The 24,761-nt window shown below is 43.2% G+C and overlaps 1 protein-coding gene and 1 non-coding gene across 3 annotated transcripts in view; both read left to right on the top strand.

Annotated features, from left to right (window-relative positions):
• The first annotated feature begins 11,919 nt into the window (after positions 1-11,919).
• TRNAS-AGA (transfer RNA serine (anticodon AGA)) lies at positions 11,920-12,001 on the top strand. The gene has a single exon. It is a non-coding gene; the product is annotated as a tRNA-Ser (tRNA).
• Positions 11,959-24,761, top strand: part of HS1BP3 (HCLS1 binding protein 3) — a 53,294-nt gene continuing 40,491 nt past the window's right edge. The window contains exons 1-3 of one of the 2 annotated variants that reach the window (XM_054974417.1): positions 11,959-12,256; positions 15,034-15,199; positions 24,285-24,492. In XM_054974417.1, the coding sequence (XP_054830392.1) occupies positions 12,216-12,256; positions 15,034-15,199; positions 24,285-24,492 (415 nt within the window). In that variant the 5' untranslated portion in view covers positions 11,959-12,215. The remainder of the gene's footprint in view (positions 12,257-15,033; positions 15,200-24,284; positions 24,493-24,761) is intronic. The other variant, XM_054974412.1, reaches the window with a different exon arrangement.

Below are 24,761 nucleotides of genomic sequence, written 5' to 3' on the forward strand. Positions count from 1 at the left end.
TAGTCTGTCGCAGTAGAAAACAGCAAGAGGCCAGTAGATAGCTGAAGAAGTGAGCTGCCTGTGACTCACAAAAGCTCATACTAATTTGGTTAGTCTTATAGGTGCTACTGGACTCTTGCTCTTTTCTACTGGGTTAAACTATTGGCCCACTAAGCCCTGTGTGTGGAAGCAGCGTCCCAAGATCTCAGGGGGTGGTTCTATCCTGCTCTGTTCTCTTGGATCCTTGTAAGGTGAAGATGCCAAAGCATGAAGCTAAGAATGCATCACTGAGCAACTGACGATTCAAAAGGCATCTTGTCCAGTCCCAGGCATGTGGATATATGTGTGGCTTGGCTAATAATGATGTGGGTTGTTCAGCAGTATGTATCCACTGACTTCAGTGGCATTTCTCCTGACAGCCAGCCCACCACCACCCTTCTAACTAGAGCTGTCCACTTCTAAGGGATGTTCATTGTGACTGGACATTCTGTCCTCTTTGTCCCATGGTGTCCATTAGAAAACAGACTTGCCGTGTTTCCCCGCATCTGTTCTGCATTGCAGCTTCACCCAAACCCTTTGGGGCTTTCTTAAATTTCCTTCCACCCAGCCCAGTCTAGAACAGCTGCCGGGCCTTCCCGTGGCTCAGAAGTTCCTGAAATGGGACCTTAACTTCTCCCTTCCCTTCTGCTCCTTGGACCAATCTGCTTTCTCCCTCTTTGATAAGAATGCAAGCATTTGTTTTTCTTTGTAAGTGCCCAAGTCTGTTGTGTTGGCAGTCCACCTCTTTGGATCGAGCCCCTTTCAAAACTTAATTAACAGCCTTCTACAGCAGAATCTGGAGAGGATCCCCCCCCCTCTTTTTTTTAACTTGCTGAATTATAAAATAAAAACCCTCAGGTAACCAAGCATGGGTTTGTCTTTTTTACTCATCTGGACTTACCAGCAAACAGACTTGTTCCAACTAAGATTGACTTCCTGTTCTGTTCCAGGGTATTTGCCACAATCCCCTACAGTTTCTTGTAAGCATACTTAGGTCAAATCAACTGCCAAAGGCCTACTACACCCATTGTACTAATACACACTAGCCAGTACACACGTCAGGGGGAAATTATTCCAAATTAATTAATCCAGAATGAAAGGAGTTAATGGGGGGATCCAACCATCCTTCAAGGAGCTTTTCTCCAGCCTAAGGAGCCGTCCGCCATCTTAAATCACTCTTCCTCCAATGGAAGAGCCACTTAAGTTGGAGAAAGGCTCCACAGATTACAAGACTTCAAAACAAAGCCACTGAGCTTTCATCAGTGGAGTGGTAAGACAGGGGTAGGACCCACCCACCCCTGTGATTTGCAAACCATCTGATGTTTCCAGTGTTGGCGTTATAGATCAGTTAATTTAATTTATATATTACTATCTGGAGACTTACTAAGTAGTAGGATAGACAAGTCTTTCATTACTGCTGAGGTGGATAGGAACCTTGAAGAAAGGAATCTCTTCCATATATGAAACACATATGAAAGAAACATGGGGAAATTCCCCTCACAAGTCACAAAATTATTTCAAAAAAGTAGATCGAGAATCGAGAGCAAGAGAATTTAAAAGGCCTCTGAGAGGCCGATAACAAATCTGCCAGAGACAGGGGTTATAGAGTTCAGCCACAGGAAAATAGCACCATCTGGTGGCTAAAGTTGCCCATGACGGGCTCCTTTTTTGTCTCAAAAGTCATCTTCATAAAAGTCCGGCAGGAACTGTCCTATATAAAAATGAATAAACAGTACTTGAACAAGAAGGATTAGCAAAGCTAACAACAAGGGCCAGCCAGGTCACCTATGGGTACATAAATCGAAATGTTCCTGTTTATGCTTCCTCCTGGTTATCTGGACAGCCTTGTCATCCATCGTTACATAAGAACTGTGTTTAATTTGAGATGACGCTAATGGGTTGATGGACTGATAAACATTGTTTTGATACCAGAACACACTATTCCGGCTTTTTAAAATGCAAGCAAGTGACCTGATATCCCTGAAGCAGTGGGTAGTGTTTGCTTAACAAGTGGTTCCTTATTTGTCCAAACCAAAACATTTTTAATGTGACTTATTAGAAGAAAAACTGTATCCTTGACATTCATTCTGAAGTTACATTTCCAGCATTTATCAGTCTAATGTTGTAATAACTCCCTGAGAACTGCATCAGCTCTGTCTTCGGATTCATAAGAACTTTTTAAAAAATACAAACTACAGCATTAGGCCTTCTACTAAAATAAGCCTACAGTTAGGAGAAAACGAAGTGTGTGAGAGAATATGGGTATCCCATTATTCCTCCATTCTAGAGATGAAAGAGGCAAAAAAAATTGCTATGAAATTTGGAATCTTCATCTTGGTGCCTGCCACAAAGATCTTGCAATCTAAAATTTGGTACTGAAATGGCACCATGGGGGAAGAAGAAAACAGATGGAAGGTTATGAAATGGAAATCATTGTGAACTTTTAATGCAAGGTTTTATGATAAGGTCACCACTTCCTTTCCATGTGTATCTGTGCCAGCTTTTCTATCTTTTCCTGCCTAAGTTTCAAACTCTTACTAATTCTATTTAACACCGTGCTGCTACATACCAGCCTTTGTTTGGATGAATCTAAGTCTGTCAACAGCACTGAATTGTGCTTCATAAATATGAACCTGCTTGATCTTTAAAATAAAAATAAAGAGACATTTCTCAGGATGCCCCCATCTCCAGATATTTGGAAGGTTAACGGCACACTGATTGTCAAATAGCCACAGCAGAAAAGTTCCCCAGGGAACTTCAGTTTTATGTGCTGGGTCAAACTGCTTTTGCTTGCCTGAGCTTTTCTTTTTCTTCCATTTATTAGTGCCTGCTGCTTTATGATCTGCTAGAGCTCTTTTTATATGGGTTGTGATTTGCTTGTTACAATTTTATTGGACTTTATCTTCTTTTATTGGGAGCCCTCATGGATACAAAGTTCTTTTGAAAGGCAAGATAGAACTGTGTTAAATAAATAGATAACTATTATTCTTTTGGCTGTCTTAAAACAGGAGATTTCCATCTTGGGTTGACATTGCTTTGTTTCCAAGATGAACATGTACTCTTGATGTCTGTCATGGTTTGAGAAAGATGTGTGGGGAGGAACATTACATGTTTATTCACTAATATTATTCTGTGGTCAGATAACTGGTTAACACATGTAAGTTCATCACAAAATCTTTCTCTGTAACATTACTCATAATTTTATAGCTTTCAGTCGAAAGTATGTGTAATCTCCATAGGAAAGTGTTGTGTTGGAGTTGACTTTGGGTGATATGGAAATTCTGTTTGTGAGGACTGATGGTTTTTATTCAGACAGGCAAGTAGAGAAGACAGCAGGACGTTACAAAGAAGTGAACGACACGGTGATGCGCATTGAGTTCTTTTTTTAATTTAATGTGGTTGCAAATGAAATGCTGGTATATACGGAAAAGGAAACGGATAGCTGCTTCAGTGCTGCTAACTTTCCTCCTCCAACTGGAAAACAAAGTGCCTTGCAGTTAGTTAGCAGCCTGCGATGAGCCACTTTCATGGCGTTGGTCTTTCCCAGCAGCAACAGCAGCAGCATAGGTAGTAGAAATTAGTGCTACAGCAAGAGAAAAGAAGGCTGCAGCTTACTTACCTGCTTCTGTGCAGCTGCCACCTGTTTCTCTCCAGCTGCTGCTGGGGAAGGAAATGCCCCAGAGCGGCATGCCTGAGTCAGCTTCCCTCAAGTTTTGATGGGAAATGTAGGCATCCTGGTCTTGCAGCTGTAATGGAGAGCCAAGCTGTAAAACCAGGACGCCTACATTTCCCATCAAAACTTGAGGGAAGCTGACAGGTGTCCAACCTGTGTCAGGCGTCACTTGTAGCTTGGCTCTGAGATGGAAGCAAGCCTCCTCTGGCAACTAACTGCAAGACACTTTGCTTCCCAATGTAACAGGGAGAGGTGAAAAAGAGGTGGCAGTGACAGGACAACCTGGGCAGCATCTGGAAAATGTATCAGTGTTCTCTGGTACGCTGGTATGCTGCAGTCACACATACAGTAAAAAGATAGTAGAAAACACATCTGGCACTCTGAGCCCCTTTTCACATGGAGGCATGCTGCCCTACTTGGAGTTAGACCCTTCGTCTATCAAGGATCAACAGCGTCTACTCTGATTGGCAAGGGGTCTCTGAGGTCTCAGGGAAAGGTCTTTCACATCACCTGCTTCCTGATTCTTTTAACTGGAGACAATGAGGGGGGGGAGCTGAAACTTGGGTTTTCTTTATGCAAAGCAGATCTCACTTACTCCCTGGCTGATGGGCAGCAAGTGTGTGTGAAACAGTAAAGTGTAAACTTTGCCTACAGGTGCCTGATTAACAACTCCATTCTACCTATCCTATTTTATTCTAAAATAGGATAACTCAATGCACACTACAGCTTTTTAGAGCAAGGGTGTGTCACAAATGGGCTCAGTAAAACAACCACCAGCATATAATTCCCCTGTCTTCTGCAACCCATGCAAATTCCCCTTAAGCCCCCGTTCCATTCCATCGGAATGCCTTTTGCACTTGATTCCATTGATTCTTGATTCTGTTGTTCAAAATTGTCTTTTTAAAGTTTGAAATTTTATCTAAAAATCAAAGTGTCCCCATTCTTACTGTAACCGATGTTTAAAACACATATTCCTTCCCAATCCCATCATTTTCATTCAACAACATTTGAAATAAAATTAGGAAATGTACAGAAGTTCAGAAAATAATGGGAATTTAAAAACACCTCCTGGGGCTGACATCTTTTTCACCTTTCAGTGGTTGCTGCCACGGTTAATGGACAGCATGGGGGCATTGTAATGCTCAGCGCCCTTATGTTGTCTATACATTCAGCAGAACTAAGTGGCAAGTCTTTCCTGGATTGTACTGAAAACTTTCTGAAAATTTCCTACAGAGAGTATATTTCCCCATGGAAGAGCATTTAGACACACATCCCCAACTCCAAGTCTGAAGTAGTAAAGTCAATCTTGACTTCCTCAAGCCCCTAAAGTCTCTAAAATATGTTCCTTCTCTCTCATGCACACATGTGTGTATGTGCGCGTGCACGCACGCACATCTTACACAACAAAACGTTGTAAGAAACAAAGGCAATTTTTGTGGGGGATAGGAACAGTATGTTACATGGCACTGTGGCAAACTATGAAATCTGAGTTTTCCCCCTTTGCTGCATGCTATTAAATTTATTCGTGATTTATGGAGCCCCCCAAAGCTTGCCAGAAACAAGGTCTCATAACTTCAGAAGCTCTCTGCCACAAGTGAGGCAAGTGGCAGGTTTATCTTTCAGTAGGGATTGCTTAGGGCTTTGTCTTGATTGTTCCTGACAAGTCCCTCACGACATTACAGGTGAAATGTTTCAGATGGTGGAGGTGGCGGTGGACCTCAGGGGATAACGAAGAACTCTGGGGCGATTCTCTCTGTTCCGCACCATAAATATAACCAGTGTTGAGAACGTTAAAAAGTCGGCCTTGCCTGACTATCAAGAGCTTTACCACATTATAAAAAAAGTGAGTTTTAAATCTAGCAATTCAGAAAACGACTCCTGATTTGAAAAAAAAAATCTTACAGGTTCACATCTGGGTTTTGTAACTGTTATCTTGAGGCAGATGATAGATTATCTCAGAGAGAGAGGAGGCTTTCATGAGAGAGATATACGTCTCTTGACCCTAAGCATACTTACTTAAAGAAAGTTTCTTTGAAACAAATGGAATTTACTTCCAAGTAAGTGGGGCTGCAATTGGGGGTGGAGTGGGGTTATTATTTTTTTTTTGTATTTCCTGTATCTTCAAAATGCTATAAGGCCTGCTTGAAAAAGTACACGAGCAAGTGGTTTTTTGTACTCTTATAGTGCAAGTCTATTCAGGATCCTACCGAAGTCTACTCAGCAGGGTTTACTCCCTGGGAAGTGTTCTTAGGATTGCACTGCTGGAAGTGAGACTCACAAAATGGTTGCCATTTTGTTATATGGTTGTTTACTCAACAGAAGCTGTGTGTCCGAGAGTGGGAGGGGGGAATCTTGACTGAGAGCCAAAACACACGTTAAGAAATACCTAGGTTCAGCACGTGTTCTCTTACCTCAAGGTTTGCCAGGATCTGTAGCCTGTATTTCCCTTCCCCTTCCTGCTGCTCTGTAAATGCTAAACTTTAAGCTTCCAGGACGCCTACAGATCCCGGCAAACTTTGAGGTAAGAGAACAAGTTTAGTCTCTGGTTTTTGGGGCCAGTTGCTCTCTGCTGGTCCTTTTTAAAAAAATTAAGCACATTTCTTTAGGGAAAGACAGCTTTTGTAGTAGCCTCTGCTTTGGGAGCTGCCAAAAACACTGGCTCTAACCCAGATCTGTTCTGGGATCTTCTTCAGCCAGGGCCCAAGAATGGGGTGGAGGGAAATGGATACATATCACCAGGGTTTTTTTTTTCCTGGGAAAAGAGGTGGTGGAACTCTCAAGAGGGAAATGAGGAAGAAACGTACGGGTTTCTTTGAAATAATATTATTTTCAAGCACTGTTGTCGAGTATTTTCAAGAGGTGTCGGAACTCCGTTCCACCGCATTCCCCCTGAAAAAAAGCCCTGCATATCACCAGGGCTTCAGAACCCAAGGGTCTGACTTGTACTGCAAGTTCATATCATCATGATTTGGTCTATTTATTTACTTATTTATTTATACCCCACCTTTCTCCCCAATGGAGACCCAGGGTGGCTTACATAATTCTCCTTGCCTCCACCGGAGACCCAGTTTGGTGTAGTGGTTAACACTGTGGGACTCTAATCTGGAAAGCAGGGTTTGATTCCTCACTCCTCCACTTGAAGCCAGCTGGGTGACCTTGGGTCAGTCACAGCTTCTAGGAGCTCTCTCAGCCCCACCCACCTCACAGGAAAATAGTAACATACTTTGTAAACTGCTCTGAGTGGCGTTAAGTTGTCCTGAAGGGCAGTATATAAATCAAATGTTATTCTTTTATTCACACAACAACCCTGCAAGGTAGGTAAGGCCGAGTGTGTGTGACTAGGCCCAAGGTGTGTGACTAGGCCCAAGGTCACCTAGCACGCTTCCCTGGCAGTCTGGGGATTTAGACCTGGTTCTCCCAGATTCTAGTCTGACATTCTGTTTATTTCATTTAAAAACAACGACTTATTAGACTGTATGTGTGTAATGTGACTGGGCTCAGCAAAAGTATGCTTGGGTCTTGGTTCAAGCTGTCCTTCCTCAAGGTACCAGAATTTTTGTTTTGGCAGGAAATACCATGCTACTGAAAAGAAAGCATAGGTTTTTTTGTTTCTCTGTGTAGCTGATAATGGATGTATTGCAGAGGGCTTTTATACATGAGGTTCGTGTGGGCATTTAAGCTTCAACTGTGATGTAATTTGGTTGAGATGCAAATGGAAAAGCTGAATTGGCTAGAAATTCTGTTTCTTTTCTGCTTCCTCTCCAGTGTTCTCACATGTGGCTACTAGAAAGATGATATACTTCGAAATAAAAAGGAGGCAAAATCAATGGGTACACAACAGATTTATAAACTAGCTGGTTTCCATATTTCCCAACACAAATAAATGTTCTTTCTCGAGGTCTACCGAAAATTAGTCAAGAACAAGCGGAGGAGTTTGCAGGAGGCGTCTCATTTCCCCATCTCCACTTCCTCAGCCCCAGTATCCTGTCCCCTTTTCCTGCTTCCTTCTCTCCTTCCCACTCACCAAGCGATCTGCCCTTCCTCTTCATTTATTAACTTTATTTATGCCCCGTCTTTCTTCACAATGGGGTCCTAAAACAGGTTACATCATTCTCTTCTCCTCCACTTTATCCTCACAACTCTGTGAGGTTGCTTGGGCTGAGCGTGCATGACTGGCCCAAATTCACCCAGTGAGCTTCCGTGACAGAAAGGGGATTTGAACCTGGGTCTCCCAGATCCTAATCTAAAACTCTAACCACTGTACCACACTGACTATCATGCGGTGGCTGGCTGCTGTTCAACGGTATCAAGTAGCTGGGCCTGGATGAGTCATGCAAGTTGTGTGGTGTGGAGTCACCCAGGGGTTGCTGCCAGGCCTGGCCCTGATAAGGCCTCCCTCAAACTGACAGAAACCAAGGCTGAAAGGCTGGCAATACTGTTGTGGCTGCCTAATGGATGCTGAGACCCTCCTTTTTAAAAAAACTACAGGTACTGCTTCTATCATTTAGTAGTGTTGCCAACTCTGGGTTGGGAAATTCCTGGAGATTTGGGGGATGGAGCCAGGAGAGGAAGGGGTTTGGGGAGGGGCAGGGCTTTTTTGGCTCTTGAGGGGCCTCAGTGGGGTATAATTCCACAGAGTTCATCCTTCAGAGCAGCCATTTTCTCCATAGGAACTGGTATCTGTTGCCTGGAGATCAGTTGTAATCCCAGGATATCTCCAGCTACCACCTGAAGGCTGTCAAGAACAATTAATATATATATTTACATGTGCAAAGTGCTGAAGTGCAAGTGTATACAGAATCAATATAAAGTGCATAAATTACAAGCATTCAGGGGGTAGTCTGTCAATGAATAAATAGTCACAGCAATTCAATATATAGTCTCAACTGGTGGACAGAGAGTACGCAGAGGTGGGAGAAAAGTGTCCTGCTTGAGCTGGAAATCAGTCCATTTGTCCATAGGTCCACAGATAGAATAGGACGTGCCCTATGGCACTGCTAGCTGATGGGCTTCTGTGCAATTTTCCGTTCCCGTTTCGGTGTTTCTTCTTCTAGGGCTAGTTTTAATGGAACACCACACTCAGTTGGAAGCACAATGAAGCCGACAGACACCAATATTGAATTGCTGTGACTATTTATTCATTGACAGACTACCCCCTGAATGCTTGTAATTTATGCACTTTGTATTGATTCTGTATACACTTGCACTTTAGCACTTTGCACATGTAAATATATATAGTAATTGTTTTTGACTGTTTACTGTTTTAGTTCCCTGGATTTTTGTCCTTTGAGTTGTCCTTTTTCCTGGGGGCGCCCTTTTTGTTTTGTAGCACCACCTGAAGGCTGGCAACCTTAGTGGGGGGAGGCAGCTTAGCAGGGTATATTACCGTAGACCCTCGAAGGCAGCCATTTTCTCCAGGGGAACTGAACTCTATAATCAGTTGTAATTCCTGAAGATCTCCAGCTCCATCTGGTACTTGGCAACCCTTTCTTGAAGAGGTTTAATTCTCAGAGAGAGAGAGAGAGAGTCACAATGCTCCAATGTTACAACTTGCTGTTGTAGAGAATTAACATTACCTGACCAAATTCAAAAGAACCACAGCTCATGATGGTATAAAGACGTTTACAAATTCAAGATAGACATACAGGAGTAATAACGCCAGAGGAGTTAGCCGTGTTAGTCTGTAATGCAATGATCAAAATCCACACTATAACAAACATGGAAGAATAATAAGACCAGTCAGGTGGATACTTTCCCATGCACTAGGCAGATGTAAATAATACTGTCAGTCTCTTAAGATCTAACGTGAGGTTTGGTACAGCATCAAAGGAACAATTACTAAGGTAAAGATTAAGAAAAAATACTACAAAGAAAATATAAGCGGAGAAAGGAATGTTGACCTGTACATATTCCATAAGATAGAAAAGGTGGTTTCCACCATACACCAAATCACTGAGCCTAGGTTACTATTGGGCAATGTTGGTGTTTTCTCCTTAATATTTAAGTGTGGGTGGGTGGACCAGAAAATCACAGAGCATGAGCTGAATAGATGATCACTGAGAGGTCTTTCTCTACTATCACTGCTGATGAGGGTTTGACTTTGGGGATGCTTGTTAGGAAGAAAAGTTGAGCATCACAGGTGCCAGGATATGAAAGAGTACAACCGGGCACTTTGAGAGGGATGTGACACACACCCATGGATCAAAACATACCTAAAAGCAGTCAAAATTCACATACATGCACATGCAATAGAAAATGAGCCAAGAGTAGAAAAGTAAATTCAGAAAAAGAACAAACGCAAAAGAAGCACAAAAGGGGCATGTGCAAAAGGCACAGACAACCCAAGGCAAATGGCAAACGCAAGCCAAACAAGGCTCAGAGAGTATCTGCTCACAAAGGGACAAAGGATAATTCTTTGTGTGTGTGTGTGTGTGTTATGTTCTGTCAAGCTGCTTCTGACTTAAGGCAATCCTATGAATGAAAGACCTCCAAAACATCCTACTATTGACAGCCTTGCTCAGAGCTTGCGGACTGAAGACTATGGCTTCCTTTTCTGGGACTTCCTCTTTTCCTTCTGCCTTCCACTTTTCCTCACATTGTTTTCTTTTCCAGAGAGTCTTCTCTTCTCATGATGAAGTATGATATCCTCAGTCTTGTCATTTTAGCTTCAGGGAGAATTCATGCTTTGTTTGATCTAGAACCCACTTGTCTCTTGGGCCATCCATGGTAGCCACAAAACTCTCCTCCTGCACATTTCAGATGAATCAATTTTCTTCCTGTCAGCTTTCTTCACTGTCCAACTTTCACATCCATACATAGTAATGAGGATTACCATAGTTTGTATTTACCTTCATCTTGGTCCTCAGAGAGACATCCTTATCCTTTAGGGCCTACTAGGGTTACCAGCCTCCAGGTAGTGGCTGGAGATCTCCCGGAATTACAACTGGTCTCCAGGCCACAGAGATCAGTTCACCTGGAGAAAATGGCTACTTTTGGGAGTGGACTATATGGAATTATGCCATGCCAAGGTCCTTTCCCTCCCCAAATCCCTCTTTCTCCAGGTTTCTCCAGGTTTCACCCCCCCCCCCCGATGTCCAGGAATTTCCCAACTTGGAGCTGGCAACCCTAGGGCCTACTCAATTTCCCTCATGGCTGCTTGTCCAAGACTCAATCTTCTTCTGATTTCTTGTTTGCAGTCTCCCTTTTTGTTGATGATTGAGCCAAGGAATAGATAATTTTTTTAACAATTTCAGTTTCTTCATTGTCACTCCTAAAACTGAGTAATTCTTCCGTGGTCATTACTTCTGTCTTCTTGATGTTCAGCTGTAATCTTGTCCAGAAACGTTAGGGAAATGCATTAGAAGGGCTGGCTGTCCTCAAGGGCAGAAAATACCTAAATTAGCATGTGTGTAAGTTTGCTCAACTAAAATTTTCAATGCCTTGCAAAGAGGCTGAGTCATATCCTCACTTGGAACATACTTGAACAGGCCAATAAAACCGAATGTATTGACAATCTTATTGTTCCCATGGGCGCTTGAAAACTAGAGCTTCCTACCTGGCTACATCTACTCTGGATTGCTACCCACAACAATCGTTTACTCCTGGAGAAACCCCAATATAATTCACCAAAAACTGTGCAAAAGCAAGCCTGAATCTTTTCTTCCAAATAAGAGTTTAGGACCAAGCTGGCAGATATTGGAATAGGTTCAAATTTCCCTTTGATTACATTAAACAGAAAACAAGGGTGGTGAAGGGAGTTACTGCAACTTCCAGCAAACATTTAACTATATTTTATTATAGTACATTATTACTATAGGATCTCGGTTATATATCAACAGTTATATATCAACAAATCACAGGCTAATTTCAGTACCAATGAACAAAGAACCCTTGTTTCCAATGGGCTTCCTTGTCATTTGTGGTAGCACATCCTGCCAGATGGACTTGAATACTGAGGCAGGAGGGGGGGAAATTAAAAGTAAAAAAATATAAAAATATAAAATATATAGTATGAAATAAAAACATATCAAATATAATATAGAATATAAAACATTATATTATACGCACAAACACATATAAAATAGTACCAATTAAAACTTCGAAATATGTACTGTTGCATAGTTCATTCGTACACTTGCTCAGATGCAAACTAGTTGCTGAAAACAAGCAATGCACAAGGAGAAAAAGGAATTTAAAAACAGTTGCTCGGAAAACATCAGCCACTAGGAGTAGTCGTGGCCGAGTGGTTAAGGCGATGGACTAGAAATCCATTGGGGTCTCCCCGCGCAGGTTCGAATCCTGCCGACTACGTCAGATTCTCTTTTTCACAATTGGACTTTTACCCCCATAGCAAAATCCTGCCAAGCAGGAAGCGGCCTTGAACGCTCTCCATCCCATGCTGGCTGAGGTCAGAAGCCGCCGCTGAGGCTGCCAGGATGGAAAAGCTCCCGTGACGCCCGTTCCGGCTCTCCTCCCAGGCAGCCTTGCAGGAGGAGCTGCCGCTGCTTCGGGAGGAGGCGAGACCATGCAGCACAGCCCGGCCCCGGCCGCCTTGGTCACCACCAGGTAGGGAGGCGGCCGGGCGGAGGCGGCCAGACCCGCCGCTTTTTCGCCACCAAGCGCGCACCGGGCCTCCCTGGCGAGGACAGGCGCGCCTTGGCCGCTTCTCCGCCTGCGCGGCCTGGCCTGGCGCCGCTTCCGCCTCCTCCGCCTGAACTATCCCGCGGCCAGGCGCTGGGGCTGAGGCGCCTCCGCCGTTTGCCGGCCCTCCTGGTCCCCTGCTGCTTACTCGGCCTCCCTCCCTCTTCCGCGGGGCTCCTCCGCCGGGTACTTGCCCTGGAATGGCGCCTCTGGGGGTCCCTTGCCCCTGCTGGGAGGCGCGCCTGCTGCCCTTCCTCTGCTAGGGGCAGTCCGCCTCCGTTTGCTTTGGTGTGGTTGCCATCCTCCAGGTGCGGCCTGGAGATCTCCCGGAATCACAGGCCGCAGAGATCAGTTCCCCTGGAGTGGAGGAAATGGCAGCTTTGGAGTGTGGGTTCTATAGCTTTATAATCTGGTGAGGTCCCTCCCTCCCCAAATCCCACCCTTTCCAGGATCCACTCCAAATCTCCAGGAATTTCCCACCCTGAAGTTGGAACCTCTATAGAGTTTCTCCTGCTCCATTCAAGCCCCACACCCAGTTCTTCTGGAGCTCTTTCTTCCGCAACAAGGGGAAAGTCGCTCTTTGCCAATGGGGTTTAACATACCTATTCTCACAATTTTCCTTCAGGGAGGGGCTGTTTCACATAAAGCTATTCTCTCCTCATTTTCCAAAAAGTTCTATTCGAATGTGCCTAAGGGTTGAGGGGAATCCACTAAGGGGAAGAAAAAAAATCCAATGTAATCCTTCTTGGGTGGTCAACTTTTTTCCTCAGAGGTCTCCTATGAACATAAGAACATAAGCAAAGCCATGTTGGATCAGGCCAGTGGCCCATCCAGTCCAACATTCTGTCACACACAGTGGCTAGAAATCCAGTGCCATCTAAAGGACTGTCAGTGAGGCCAGGACACCAGAAGCCCTCCCACTGCCTTCCTTCCAGCACCAAGACAACAGAGCACCACCTCCCCACAAAGAGAATACCATCTATCTCCTGTGGCTAATAGCCACTGATGACCTTAAGCAACTGGAGGACCTATGGAAATACCTATGGAAATACATCCCATAGTACACTAAGATGCTTCATTGCAGATGTATGCATGCCAGGAAAAGCTTTACCTGCTAATTTCTGCTTTATGTTAAGCAGTTTAAAAGTACGTGAGTTCCTCTGGGGGGAAAAGGTTGGCAACACTAGTTTTATAGCATGTTGCCGTCACAAAGTGATTGGAAACCCTTCAGTGTCTGTTGGTTACCCCTTATTGGTTTGCATTTCCAGAAGTCTACATGGCAGCTGTGTTTCTGAGGTCACAACCTGTTAACTGGCCAAATCTCATTTTTACAAAATCAGAGGCCCTATTTCATTGCCTTGGGTTCCTTCCTAGTGGCAAGTCGGTGGTGAGACAGTGTGATGTAGTGGTTAGAGTGCCAGACTAGAATCCAAGCGGCCCCGGTTCAGATCTTCACTGTGCCATGGAAGCTTGCTGGGTGATCTTGGGCTAGTCTACTTCACAGAATGGTGATTGTGAGAAAAATGAACCACGTTTTAAATCACTCTGGGTTCCTGTTGAAGACAAAAGCGGGATATAAATAAATACACTGGCCTGCAAAAATCACCACTGCAGTTTAATCATTGGTGCTGCAGTCTTCATGGCTGGATTTCTTGTGAAGAGTCTGGGTGGGAAAAGTAGTTTTCCACAGGGCATTTTCCCTGTCCACAACTTTGGTACAAGTTCGTGAAAGCTATTCTTTTACCTTCTTGCACATTTGAATAATTTTCTCTTTCTCAATGCTGTTATGTGCATGACTGCATGGATTGGAGGGGGGGTATCAAGAGGCAGCTGCAGCAGTTCCAGTGTCCACACATATCAAAATCCTGGAAGTGTCTGCCACAGTGTACTTTCTTTTTTTGGATTATGCTAACATTTCACCATATAGTTGCCTAGTTACATACGTAACGTGGTGGTGGTGGTGGGGAGACAGAGTTGTTTGCATATGCAGCCCAGCCTTAACATAATTTTAGAGATTTTTTTAAAAAATCTGTGTGGAAATAGAGAAAAGGATCACATATTGAGTGATTCCGCACACGTTAGATAATGCACTTCCAATCCTCTTTATAGATCCTTTGGAATGGATTTTTTTGTGTGCGGAACAAAAAATCCACCTCAAACAATTGATAATGTGCATTGAAAGTGCATATCCAATGTGTGCGGAATCAGCCATTAAGGCACTTCTGAGAACTTTATCCCCCCCCCCCCAAGTTAGCTATGACAGGTTATTGTACCAGTTTAGTTTATTCGGTGTTTAACCCGCCCTCCCCACAAGTGGGCTCAGGACGGGGTACAACAGTCATAAAATACAATTACACAGCAGATTCTACAATAAAATTCAGCAATTAAAATTATATATATACAAAAACCTGATATAGTTGGCTACACATTCCTGCTCCCAGCATGCAAAGGGGGTAGACAGACACATGAGCTGTACTCAAATGCCAGAGACTGGTGGGAGGCTCAATGATGGTCCTGACGCTGGCCTCAACCGTAAGCCTGGTGGAACATCTCCGCCAAAATGATAGCTTGTCTTTTAGTTTCCAGATGCTGATGTTTGGTCTTGACAGATTAACTGTCGGTCTATTTGGAAAGCCAGTGGACCAAAAACTGGTGTCCTGATTGGATTAGTTAATTGGACGGTGTTGTGTTTACATCTGCAGGCCTGTTCAAAATGCCCACACGGGTCTAGATCTGTCAGTTCCAGAGTACCAGGAAATCCGGGGGAAGATGATGTCTGGCCACGTGGAATATAATATTGTGGTTGTTACTCAACTGGCTGCATTCAAATCAGCAAAACACAAACCGGAAGACATCATTCAGTTTATGGTAACTGGTCATTTTATCTTTTACTGTGTGAGAGAAGGAATAACTAGGAACTGCAGCTGTTCATGATTCTTATATGTTTGATAGTTAATGGCCAGACTAGTTGGCAGTTAGGCCCTGATGTATTGGGCCTATCCATATCTTTGCAACTTCTATCTACCAGGATCACAGAATGTAGACAGCTAATCAGGGCTTTTTTTCTGGGAAAAGAGGTGGTGGAACTCAGTGGGTTGCCCTCAGAGAAAATGGTCACATGGCTGGTGGCCCCGCCCCCTGATCTCCAGACAGAGGGGAGTTTAGATTGCCCCAGCGCGGAGAGCAATCTAAACTCCCCTCTGTCTGGAGATCAGGGGGCGGGGCCACCAGCCATGTGACCATTTTCAAGAGGTTCCGGAACTCCGTTCCACCGCATTCCCGCTGAAAAAAAGCCCTGCAGCTAATGCTGCGTGCACGTGTGCCTGATACAAAATGTATGTAAAACTTTTAAACAAGATGACAGTCAGGTGGAAGGCTGAGTCTTTTCAGTTGTGTGCATGGAAGACATCACATTTGAGGCATAACCCTGCTTGAGGAGTGGTAAGCCTGAGTACGGGGCTGTACCATATTATTGTGTGCACATTATGTGCATGTTATTGTGTGCACGTTATGATGCTTCGCTAATGAGTTAGGGACCATAAACTTCACCACTATGTTGCCTTGCATATTATTTGTTGCTTTGAATATGTACTCCTATACACTACCTGTACTTCATGTTATCAGTGTCAGTCCTAGAATTGATTATGTTCTGTTTCAGCAATTCTTCAACTTTGTATTGTATCCTTGCTAATGCTATATCTTTGTAAAATCCTATGACATTGTTTATGGAAATGTCCTTGATACTGTATGGATGAATGGGGAAGGCAATGGCAAACCACCCCATAAAAAGTCTGCCAAGAAAATATCGTGCTGCAACATCCCCCCCATGGGTCAGTAATGATTCCGTGCTTGCACAGGGGACTCCCTTTACCTACTGTATGGAAATGTCCTTGATACTGATTGTACTAATCTCACACTATGCAATCCGCCTTGAGTCAGTGAGAAAGGCGGACTATAAATAAATAAACAAAAAAATAAGAATAAAAAGTATTCAATTGTGAGTCACCACCACCTGTAGTCTTGAAGGGTACGATCCTGACATGGGTACTACCTTAGTAAGACCTTGGCTTTAACTGGCCTTTATTTAGACATCTCAGAAGATGTATGTTCTGACTGAGAAACTCTTTGTAACTTGACACAAGCTGGTCCAATATGAAAGTGTCACCTTTTTGTATCTTTATGTTGTATATGTATTGGCTGAGGCCAACACAGCAGTTACTGTGTGTAACTAAACTCCAGTGCTGAAAATTGCAGGCGTTTTAGCTGTACTGTATTTGGCCCATATTAAGCTGCCCCTGCGTAGTTAACAGTGCCGTCCTAGGCAGAGTTATACCCATCTGTTTAAGATGGCACTGTTAATTGTGTAAATGAATTGCTTATTTATTTATCTCTTACATATTCCCTACTGATCAATGCTTATATTAAATATAAATAGAAGACTTTTGAATGAAGTGGCTGTGAGTAAAACTGCCACTTACACAGTTCTTCTTTTTTATAAATTAATAAAAAATATTTGCACAAATTTACACAAACTTGGTGGGTGGCTGTAGGTAAGCCACGGGAATGCAGCCCCTTCCCATTTGCAATACTGGAGCTGGCCTACCGTATGGTGCTAGTTGAAGATTTTAGGTGCTAAGTATTGTTATCAATCAAGTCTCAGGGGAAATTAAATGACTTCCTGTACTGTCCAGCCTGCCTCTTCCCCAGCCCTGTTATCTGCGCCCCATCTGCAGAGCTGAAACGGGTGGTGACCAGAGATAGGACTTTTTCACTGGTGCCACCTTTCCTTTGAAATGCCTTGAGGCTGGCTTGGTGCTATCTTACTTTCTTTACTTTACTTGGTGCCTATCTTACTTTTCCTTCCAGGCCAAAACGTTTCTCTCAGGCCTTTATAACTGACAGGTTCCATCTTTTAAATCTGTTCTAATGGCCTGCTTCCAGTCCAGGGACTGCCTTATGAATATCCCTTTAGGCTGCTGGATGTTGTTTATGCAGTATTTATGTCCCTGATTTGTTTTAATTACTTGGATTTCTTAAATTGTTTAGTTGTGAGCTACTTTGAGCAGATTTCTGGAGAAGCGGCATATCCGTTTTCTAAAATAAATAAATAATTTGGGAAACATCACTTGATGCATGCACTTTAAAATATTTATTCATTAACATTATTATTTATTAACTGACTTCCTACTTAAAATAAAATGGCCAATGTAAATTAAAATTATGCAAAACTTATCAAGTAATGTCTCAGGGCTTCTTAGCCATCCCTGTGAAACTGGAGGGTCATTTCTGATTTATGAGAAGCTTTCTTCAATTTAGCTTTTTTCCCTCTTTTAGTCTAGCTATGTTAAAGTGACATTAGTCTTGGTCACTTGCTAGACATTTTGGCTGCTCTGCCTTTCATTCCATTCCAAGAAGATAATGAATTAAAACATTCCCGTGCCACATAAAAATGGCATTTTTACAGTGCAATCCTATGGAGTTACTTCAGTTTAAGCCCATTGATTTCAATGGGCTTAGACTGGAGTAACTCTTCAGAGGATTGCATTGTCAACCACTGATATATTTTGGGGTCAGTTGAGTGCTGATATGGCCAAATGCCTTAAATAGCTTGACCATGTGCAAGTAGTTGCAACAGCATTTTGGACTGGAAGCTTCTTGCAGATTTTTAAGGGGAAAAAATCTGTTTCCCCTGCCCCTTGTTTCTCCCTGAGATATGTTATATTCCTTTGAAAAACCACAGCAGTTTATATAATGAAAACACCCTTGTTTCACCAAGGCTTGGTCGGGTATTCAAAGCTATATGAGATTGATCAGAGTAGCTCCACCTCACAGACCAATCTCCCATTAAGACTGATAGGTGGAACTGTAACCTGTCTATCGATCAGTATATTTAGTACATTTTAATCCCACCTGTCGTCTTCAACCTTGTCAGACCCAGGACCCATCTTTAATCCCCAGGTGGCAGTATTGGACCCGCAGAACTACAAGAATGTGACAGGAAGTCACATAACAGCAGATTCCCATAACAGGAAGCAGAGGAACCAAAGTTACTACTTCCTGGGTAGCAGGCCGGGAGAGATGGAGATGGGGAATACCAGCAGAGTACCAGGTGGTATGTGATGGTGAGGAATAAAAAAGGTGTCCTCTCCATTATGGAGTGACTTTACCTCAGCCTCCTGTTGCTGCTGTCACTGTGTGTGATGCCCTTGCATTCTAGAGTTACACTCTAGCAACAGGTCTTTCAAAAACCAAAGGCTGCTCTCTGGGACTCAGGGCCAAACTACAAGTGTCGCCTGACACTAGTTGGACACTGGTCAGCTTCCCTCAAGTTTTGATGGGAAATGTAGGCAGCTTGGCAGAATGTTGGACAAGTGACAGTTGAAAAGTCCATTGGACAACAGTTGGAGAGCCAAGCTGCAAGACCAGGATGCCTACATTTCCCATCAAAACTTGAGGGAAGCTGACAAGTGTCCAACTAGTGTCAGGCGTCACTTGTAGTTTGGCTCTCAGAAACTTGCAGTTGGGGGCTCCATGTCTCACATGAAGGTCTGAAATCATGAGCTGATAACTGGTGCTGTAATGAGCAGGTTATGTGGTTTTCCTTATTTTTCGTTTTGTCCTCATTCACAACTCTGGGTCAGACCATACGAGACAAAATACACTCGAATTACGCTCGAATTACAAAATACACTTGAATTGCCCGTGTAATTCGAGTGTATTTCGTCTCGTGTGGTGAGACCCTCTGAGAGTTCGGCTGTGCTGTTTGTGTGTAACTGGCCCAAGATCCCTCAGTGAGCAGCAGAGCATTGTGGGAGATGTGAACTCAGTTCTCCTGGATTCTAGTCGGACACTAACCACTATATTGCACTGGCTCTTGCTGTGATCCCTTGTGCTTCATCGAGACAATTCTCTGCTCAACCTCCTTTCTTCCCTGAGCATTTGCAAAATTTGCCTGCAGTTTTCCAGCTGATATGATTGCTGAACTAGACTGAGGGGAGATGAATGGTGCCAGGACATTCATGAATGTATCCTGCATGTGCAAGCCTTCAGCAACATGACTTTGAAGGTGTGTGGAGGGCCATTGAGGCCTCTTCTGTTTTTTTGGCAAAAGTAGCAAGTCTCTTCCATTGGTAGAGGCACTCCAGTTTGTCACTTTCTATGTCTGCGCATGGTCTGAAAGGAGACAAACTGGGTAAATAGTATGAATAAAATTGTGGGATAAGATAGACGGGTAAGAGATTTTTAAAGATCTGGGAACTTCAAGGAATCAGATCCAGTGTTTTTTAATTTCACAGAATAGCAGAGGTATTAAGTCTAATAGTCTTTGTACAGACTTCTAGGTGTCAGACTCTTCTCTCCCCTGTCTGCCGCGAAAAAGTCTTTCCTGGTGGCCAGAAGGCTCTCCGGAGCGACATTTTATGCAGTGCAATACTAGAAAATCCATCAGGCATACAAAGAAACAGGGGATCAGCAATTTTGTAACCCTCTACATCTGTTGTTTGCAGACTGAGTTGTTGCACTTGCAGGTGTATCACTGAAAGTATAAAATGCACTGGAGTACACTTTTGTGCAAGGCACAGGCAATAAATATTTGCAATGTGATGTCACAAAACAGTATACTACAGAGTTACTGTGCTCTGATGTTAAAGATAGATGCACTTTTGCTGAGATATGTCATGTATGTCTGATGGATTTAGACACAGAAAACTTTGAAGATGCTATAGAACCTAGTTTGACTCAGATTACTTTCCCAAATTAATGTATGTAGCAAAATCAAGAAATGCGGGTCACTTTAATGTTTGACGGCTACAGGATGGATAATTCCAGTAGAGGGCACTCAAACACCATATAAGCTGCAAATTCCATAGGCAATGGAGAAAGAATATCATGCTATTAATATTTCCATTTGTAGACTGCTTATATTTCTAGGTTTCTGTTTGGAATCAATGGGTTTCCATTATTTTTAAAGGAAAGAAGAGGGAGAAGGTGCATTGTTTTCACTCTGTTAATATGTGAAAAATTAAATGCCTACAAATTTGGTTTTCAGCACTGGTAGGTGAAAGTTCACATCTGTCTAATTGGCTGTCGGGATGACGATGTGCACATATTTGTTGGTGGTTGTGAATTGCTGCATGTGTTCATACTAGAAAAGTTAAAATAACCAGAACAACCTTCCCCCATTGTGGATTTGGGTTTGCGTTTGTTCTTGGTCAGGATATTGTTTAGTGGTTGTCTTGCCCATGAAACAGCCTTCTTCTCAAATCAGCACGTGCACATTCAGAGGACTGATCTGTATCACTTCTCTGCAAGCAAAATGCTCTGAACATAATCATTTATGGTCACAGCCTGGGCCTCTGAAAGTGAGTAGCTACAAACCTGAGTCGGCCCAAGAGGAAGGCAGAAACCATTTCTCCTTGGAGGCTGAATATGTGTTAGAGGCGAGCCACCCTAGAGAAAATGGCCTTCCAGCGCTGAATGATATCCTCCTAATTCAGAACATTTGCAAGTACTTACCTTCATTTCTGTTGTGCTGAGATTTTATCACATAATAACATAACATTCGATTTATATACCGCCCTTCAAGGCAACTTAATGCCACACTCAGAGCGGTTTACAAAGTATGTTGTTATTATCCTCACAACAGTCGCCCTGTGAGGTGGGCGGGGCTGAGAGAACTCTGAGAGAGCTGTGACTGACCCAGCTGGCTTCTAGCAGAAGAGAGGGGAATCAAATCCGGTTCTCCAGATTAAGGTCCTGCCGCTCTTAACCACTACACCAAACTGGCTCACCAAACTGTGTTCCCCCTCTCTAACCAGAAACACGAGCAGAATGAGTTTTTGGACAGCATCCATGTTGAGTCCTTAGTGTGTTCTATCTATTTTTTGGGTGATTTGACCCAATTGCCTTCTTATAATTTCCTACTTATGCTCTGTGTCTGAGGTGGGGGAGCTTATTTCACTTCGCAAAGCCTTGTCGCTTTCACCTGTTTTGGCTTCTCATCATATGTCTTGCTCCGGCCTGGCTTCCTTATTTCTCACCGCTGCTCTTGCCCTTCACCAGGCATTGCCTATTAGGCATGGCTCTTGCATGGACTTTTACTGGATCCTGTCGGTGAGTTGTTTCTGTTTGGTGGAGTTATGCCAGAACTGCCACTTGGCTTGTTTTTCGCAAACTCTTATACCACCCTGATTTTTCCCGAGAGCACTGGGACCGCTGTAGCATTACAACTGCAAGGTTTTGTACCGCTCTTCTGCAGCGTTAGTATTTGGAGTAGGTCTCTTGGTTAGAAGAACTTCAGGCACTATCGATGATACCGTCATTCATGAACTTTAAAAAGAGGTTGTTTCCATTTACAATGGCAGGGTTTGTTTCTTCTCTTTGGGAAGCCACTAGCATCCCCTTGTGGGGACATACATCCACTTTAGGTTTTAAGAGATCAGTATGCTCTTATTTTTCCATAGCTGGAAGATGAGTTGATGGTATCCAGAAACACTTTTCTCTTACGGAAGCTTTTCATTCATTCATTCATTCATTCATTCATTCATTCATTCATTCATTCATTCATTCATTTAATTCGATTTGTATTCTGCCTTCCCCACACCATCAGGCTCAGGGCGGATTCCAATTAATAGAGTCATATAAAATACAATATCATTAAATATCTTAAATATTTTAAAAAGAACGCACGCAACAAGCAATACAGCAGCAGGTTTTGAAAAACATAGGGCAGCAGATTTCACCAGCAACCACCTCCAGAAATGTATGGCAAAGGCTAGGGGGTCGATATCCCTTTGTAGGGGAACAGCTTTCTCTAGGTGGCCAGCAGGGAAGCCCCAGGGCGTCAACCATATGCCTGGCTGAACAGCTCTGCCTTACAGGCCCGGCAGAAGGATAGCAAATCCGGCCGGGCCCTGATGCGGACACAGTTTTAGTTTGCTCGAGTTCATCTACTGCATCTGTCACTGAAGTAGAATTTGAAACTAGGTCAAAGTTTTATTTGTATCTTGCCCTTCCTCCAAGGAGCTCAAGGAGTGGTACTCGAGGTAATCTCATGTTATCCTCACAACACCCTGTAAGGTTAAGAAAAAGTGATTTTTCTGTACCAGTCAGGATTTTGGGTGGCTTCACTGTTGGGGCCTGAGGTTGGTTCCTGGATAGGGACTGAGAGGAGCTGTGGCTCAGCGGTCCGTCATCTGCTTTGCATGCAGAAGGGCCTCGGAGCAATCCATCTCCCGTTAAAAGAACCAGCCGGTAGGTGATAGGAAAGACTTCTGCCTGAGAGCCTGAAGAGCCTCTTCCACTCAGATGATACTGACCTTAATCTACCAGTGGTTTGACTTAGTATAAGGTGGGTTCACGTGCTCCTCCCTGCTCTTTTTGCACCCATGCAGCTAGTTCCATAGTGTTTGAGATGCCTGAATCTCAGGATTGTGCATTCAGGTGCCGTATTGGGCGTACTGATCTTTGTAGAGGCAGGCGCTTTCATTTCAGTCCACAAGTCAGACTTTGATGGCTCTCTTTGCTTTTATCTTGTGCAAGCCTTTGCAGGTCTGTATATGACTCCATCGTCTCGTCCCCCCCCCCTTTAATTTGTTTTATGTAATTGTATTTTGGGACTTCCTCTCGCTTTCCTTCCACTCGGTTTTCCTTCAATTATATCTTGGAGTAGTTCCTGCATAGATCTCCACCCCCCCCTTTAATTCACTTTATGTAATTGTGTTTAGATCCCTTCCTTCAATCCAATTACCTTTCAATTATACCTTAGTTTTCTGTTTCTTAAAAAAGTGCCATGTCATATGTGTCTGCCTTTGACTATCAGGCAGTAGCATGGGAGGCAGCTGCCTTCCTGCCTGAAATGGAGGGCAGGGTCTTGAAAGCACGTGGTTATCTGTTGTTAGAAGCAGGATAGAGGACAAGGTGGAACCTTGGTTGAAACAAGCACGGCTTTTAAATATTCTTATAATTTGTCCAGAGTTTCAGGGTTGAATGGAATTTGAACCAAGGTCTTAAGGGCTAAAGTCTAATGCTTTATAAAATATATAGACAGAGTCTTGAGGCTTAGTTCAGATGTTAGGAAAACTGTAGGTTTTTTTTTTTAACTAGGGCTCACAGGTGATCATTCTTGAAATGTATCTGTTCGTTTATTTAAATGGAAATGTATTTATTTCCGACATTTACGTCCCACTTTTTTGTCCAGTCAGAGCCACCAAGGGGCTATTAAAACAGCATGATAAAATACATCAGAAAGCCAATTTAAATTCAGCTAAAATGCATATTATGACAGCAAATTAAAGCTCAAGGCAAGATAGAGGAATCGTTGAAGAAAAACCAGATGAAACAAAAAAAATCTGTACCCACTGGTGGAAGATAGCGATAGAATATCCTCGCGGAGGGATTTCCCTAAGTTATCAGGTATCAGGTTGCTGATTTTGTTGCCTTAACGCTTTTCCCAACAGAGATCCACTGGTATCCCAGCTGGCATTGTGGTAAGGGCATCGCCAGGGAACCAGCTGGGGTGTCTGCATTTGTGCACCACGCAAACCACAGTTAAGATTAATTGTGGTTAATAAACCAACTTCCTACCATGATTTCTGATCCCGTTTGGATTGGGACCCTACCTACCCATATTTAGTGAGGTGGCCTGTGAGCAGATGATTATTCTAACCGTTGTTAATTTAATTAAACTGTGGTTTTGTGTGACATCTGAATGAAACCTTACTCTTTAGCTTCTGAACCATGTTGGGAATATCTTTCATGGGTGGGAAACCTGCCGTTATGGATGGAAGTTCTTAACTCTGTCATTTGCTAGGACTGCAACAAGGTGATATGAGGGTCCACAGCACCTAAATTCCACACATTTTGCTTCCACAATTACGAGGAATTGTGTCCTTCTTTAAATGCTTCTCCACATTTACCATTTCATGAAGAATATCTTCTGCCCTTGTCATCGCAGGTCTCGAAGAAATATAGCGAGATTGAGGAATTTTATCAAAAACTGGTTACGCGGTATCCACAAACATCTCTGCCTCCACTGCCACGAAAAGTGTTGTTTGTTGGGGAATCTGACATTCGAGAGCGGAGAGTTATGTTCAATGAGATCATGAGATCCATTTCCAAGGAACCAGATCTAGCAACAAGTCCTGAGTTACTGGAATTCCTAGGTAATTCCAAAATATTCTCTTTAAAAACCAAGGGGAATTTCTTCAATATTTAATGGTTCCAATCTTGTGAGTCCGAAATGTTTGTGAAATGAACAGTGTTTGTCCCAAACTTTTTAAGGCTGTTCAAACTGCTACCATGTTAAGCACTTAGTAATGCATATTATAAGAAGTTTAGAAGGTTTTGACATTCTACATGAAGCCTTGCTACAACTAATGTGATCTCGGGAAGGTTTTTAGATCATCTACATATAAAGTTTGACTATGGAATC

Source organism: Eublepharis macularius, chromosome 1 (assembly GCF_028583425.1).
Source record: "Eublepharis macularius isolate TG4126 chromosome 1, MPM_Emac_v1.0, whole genome shotgun sequence".
NCBI classification, from domain to species: Eukaryota; Metazoa; Chordata; class Lepidosauria; order Squamata; family Eublepharidae; genus Eublepharis; species Eublepharis macularius.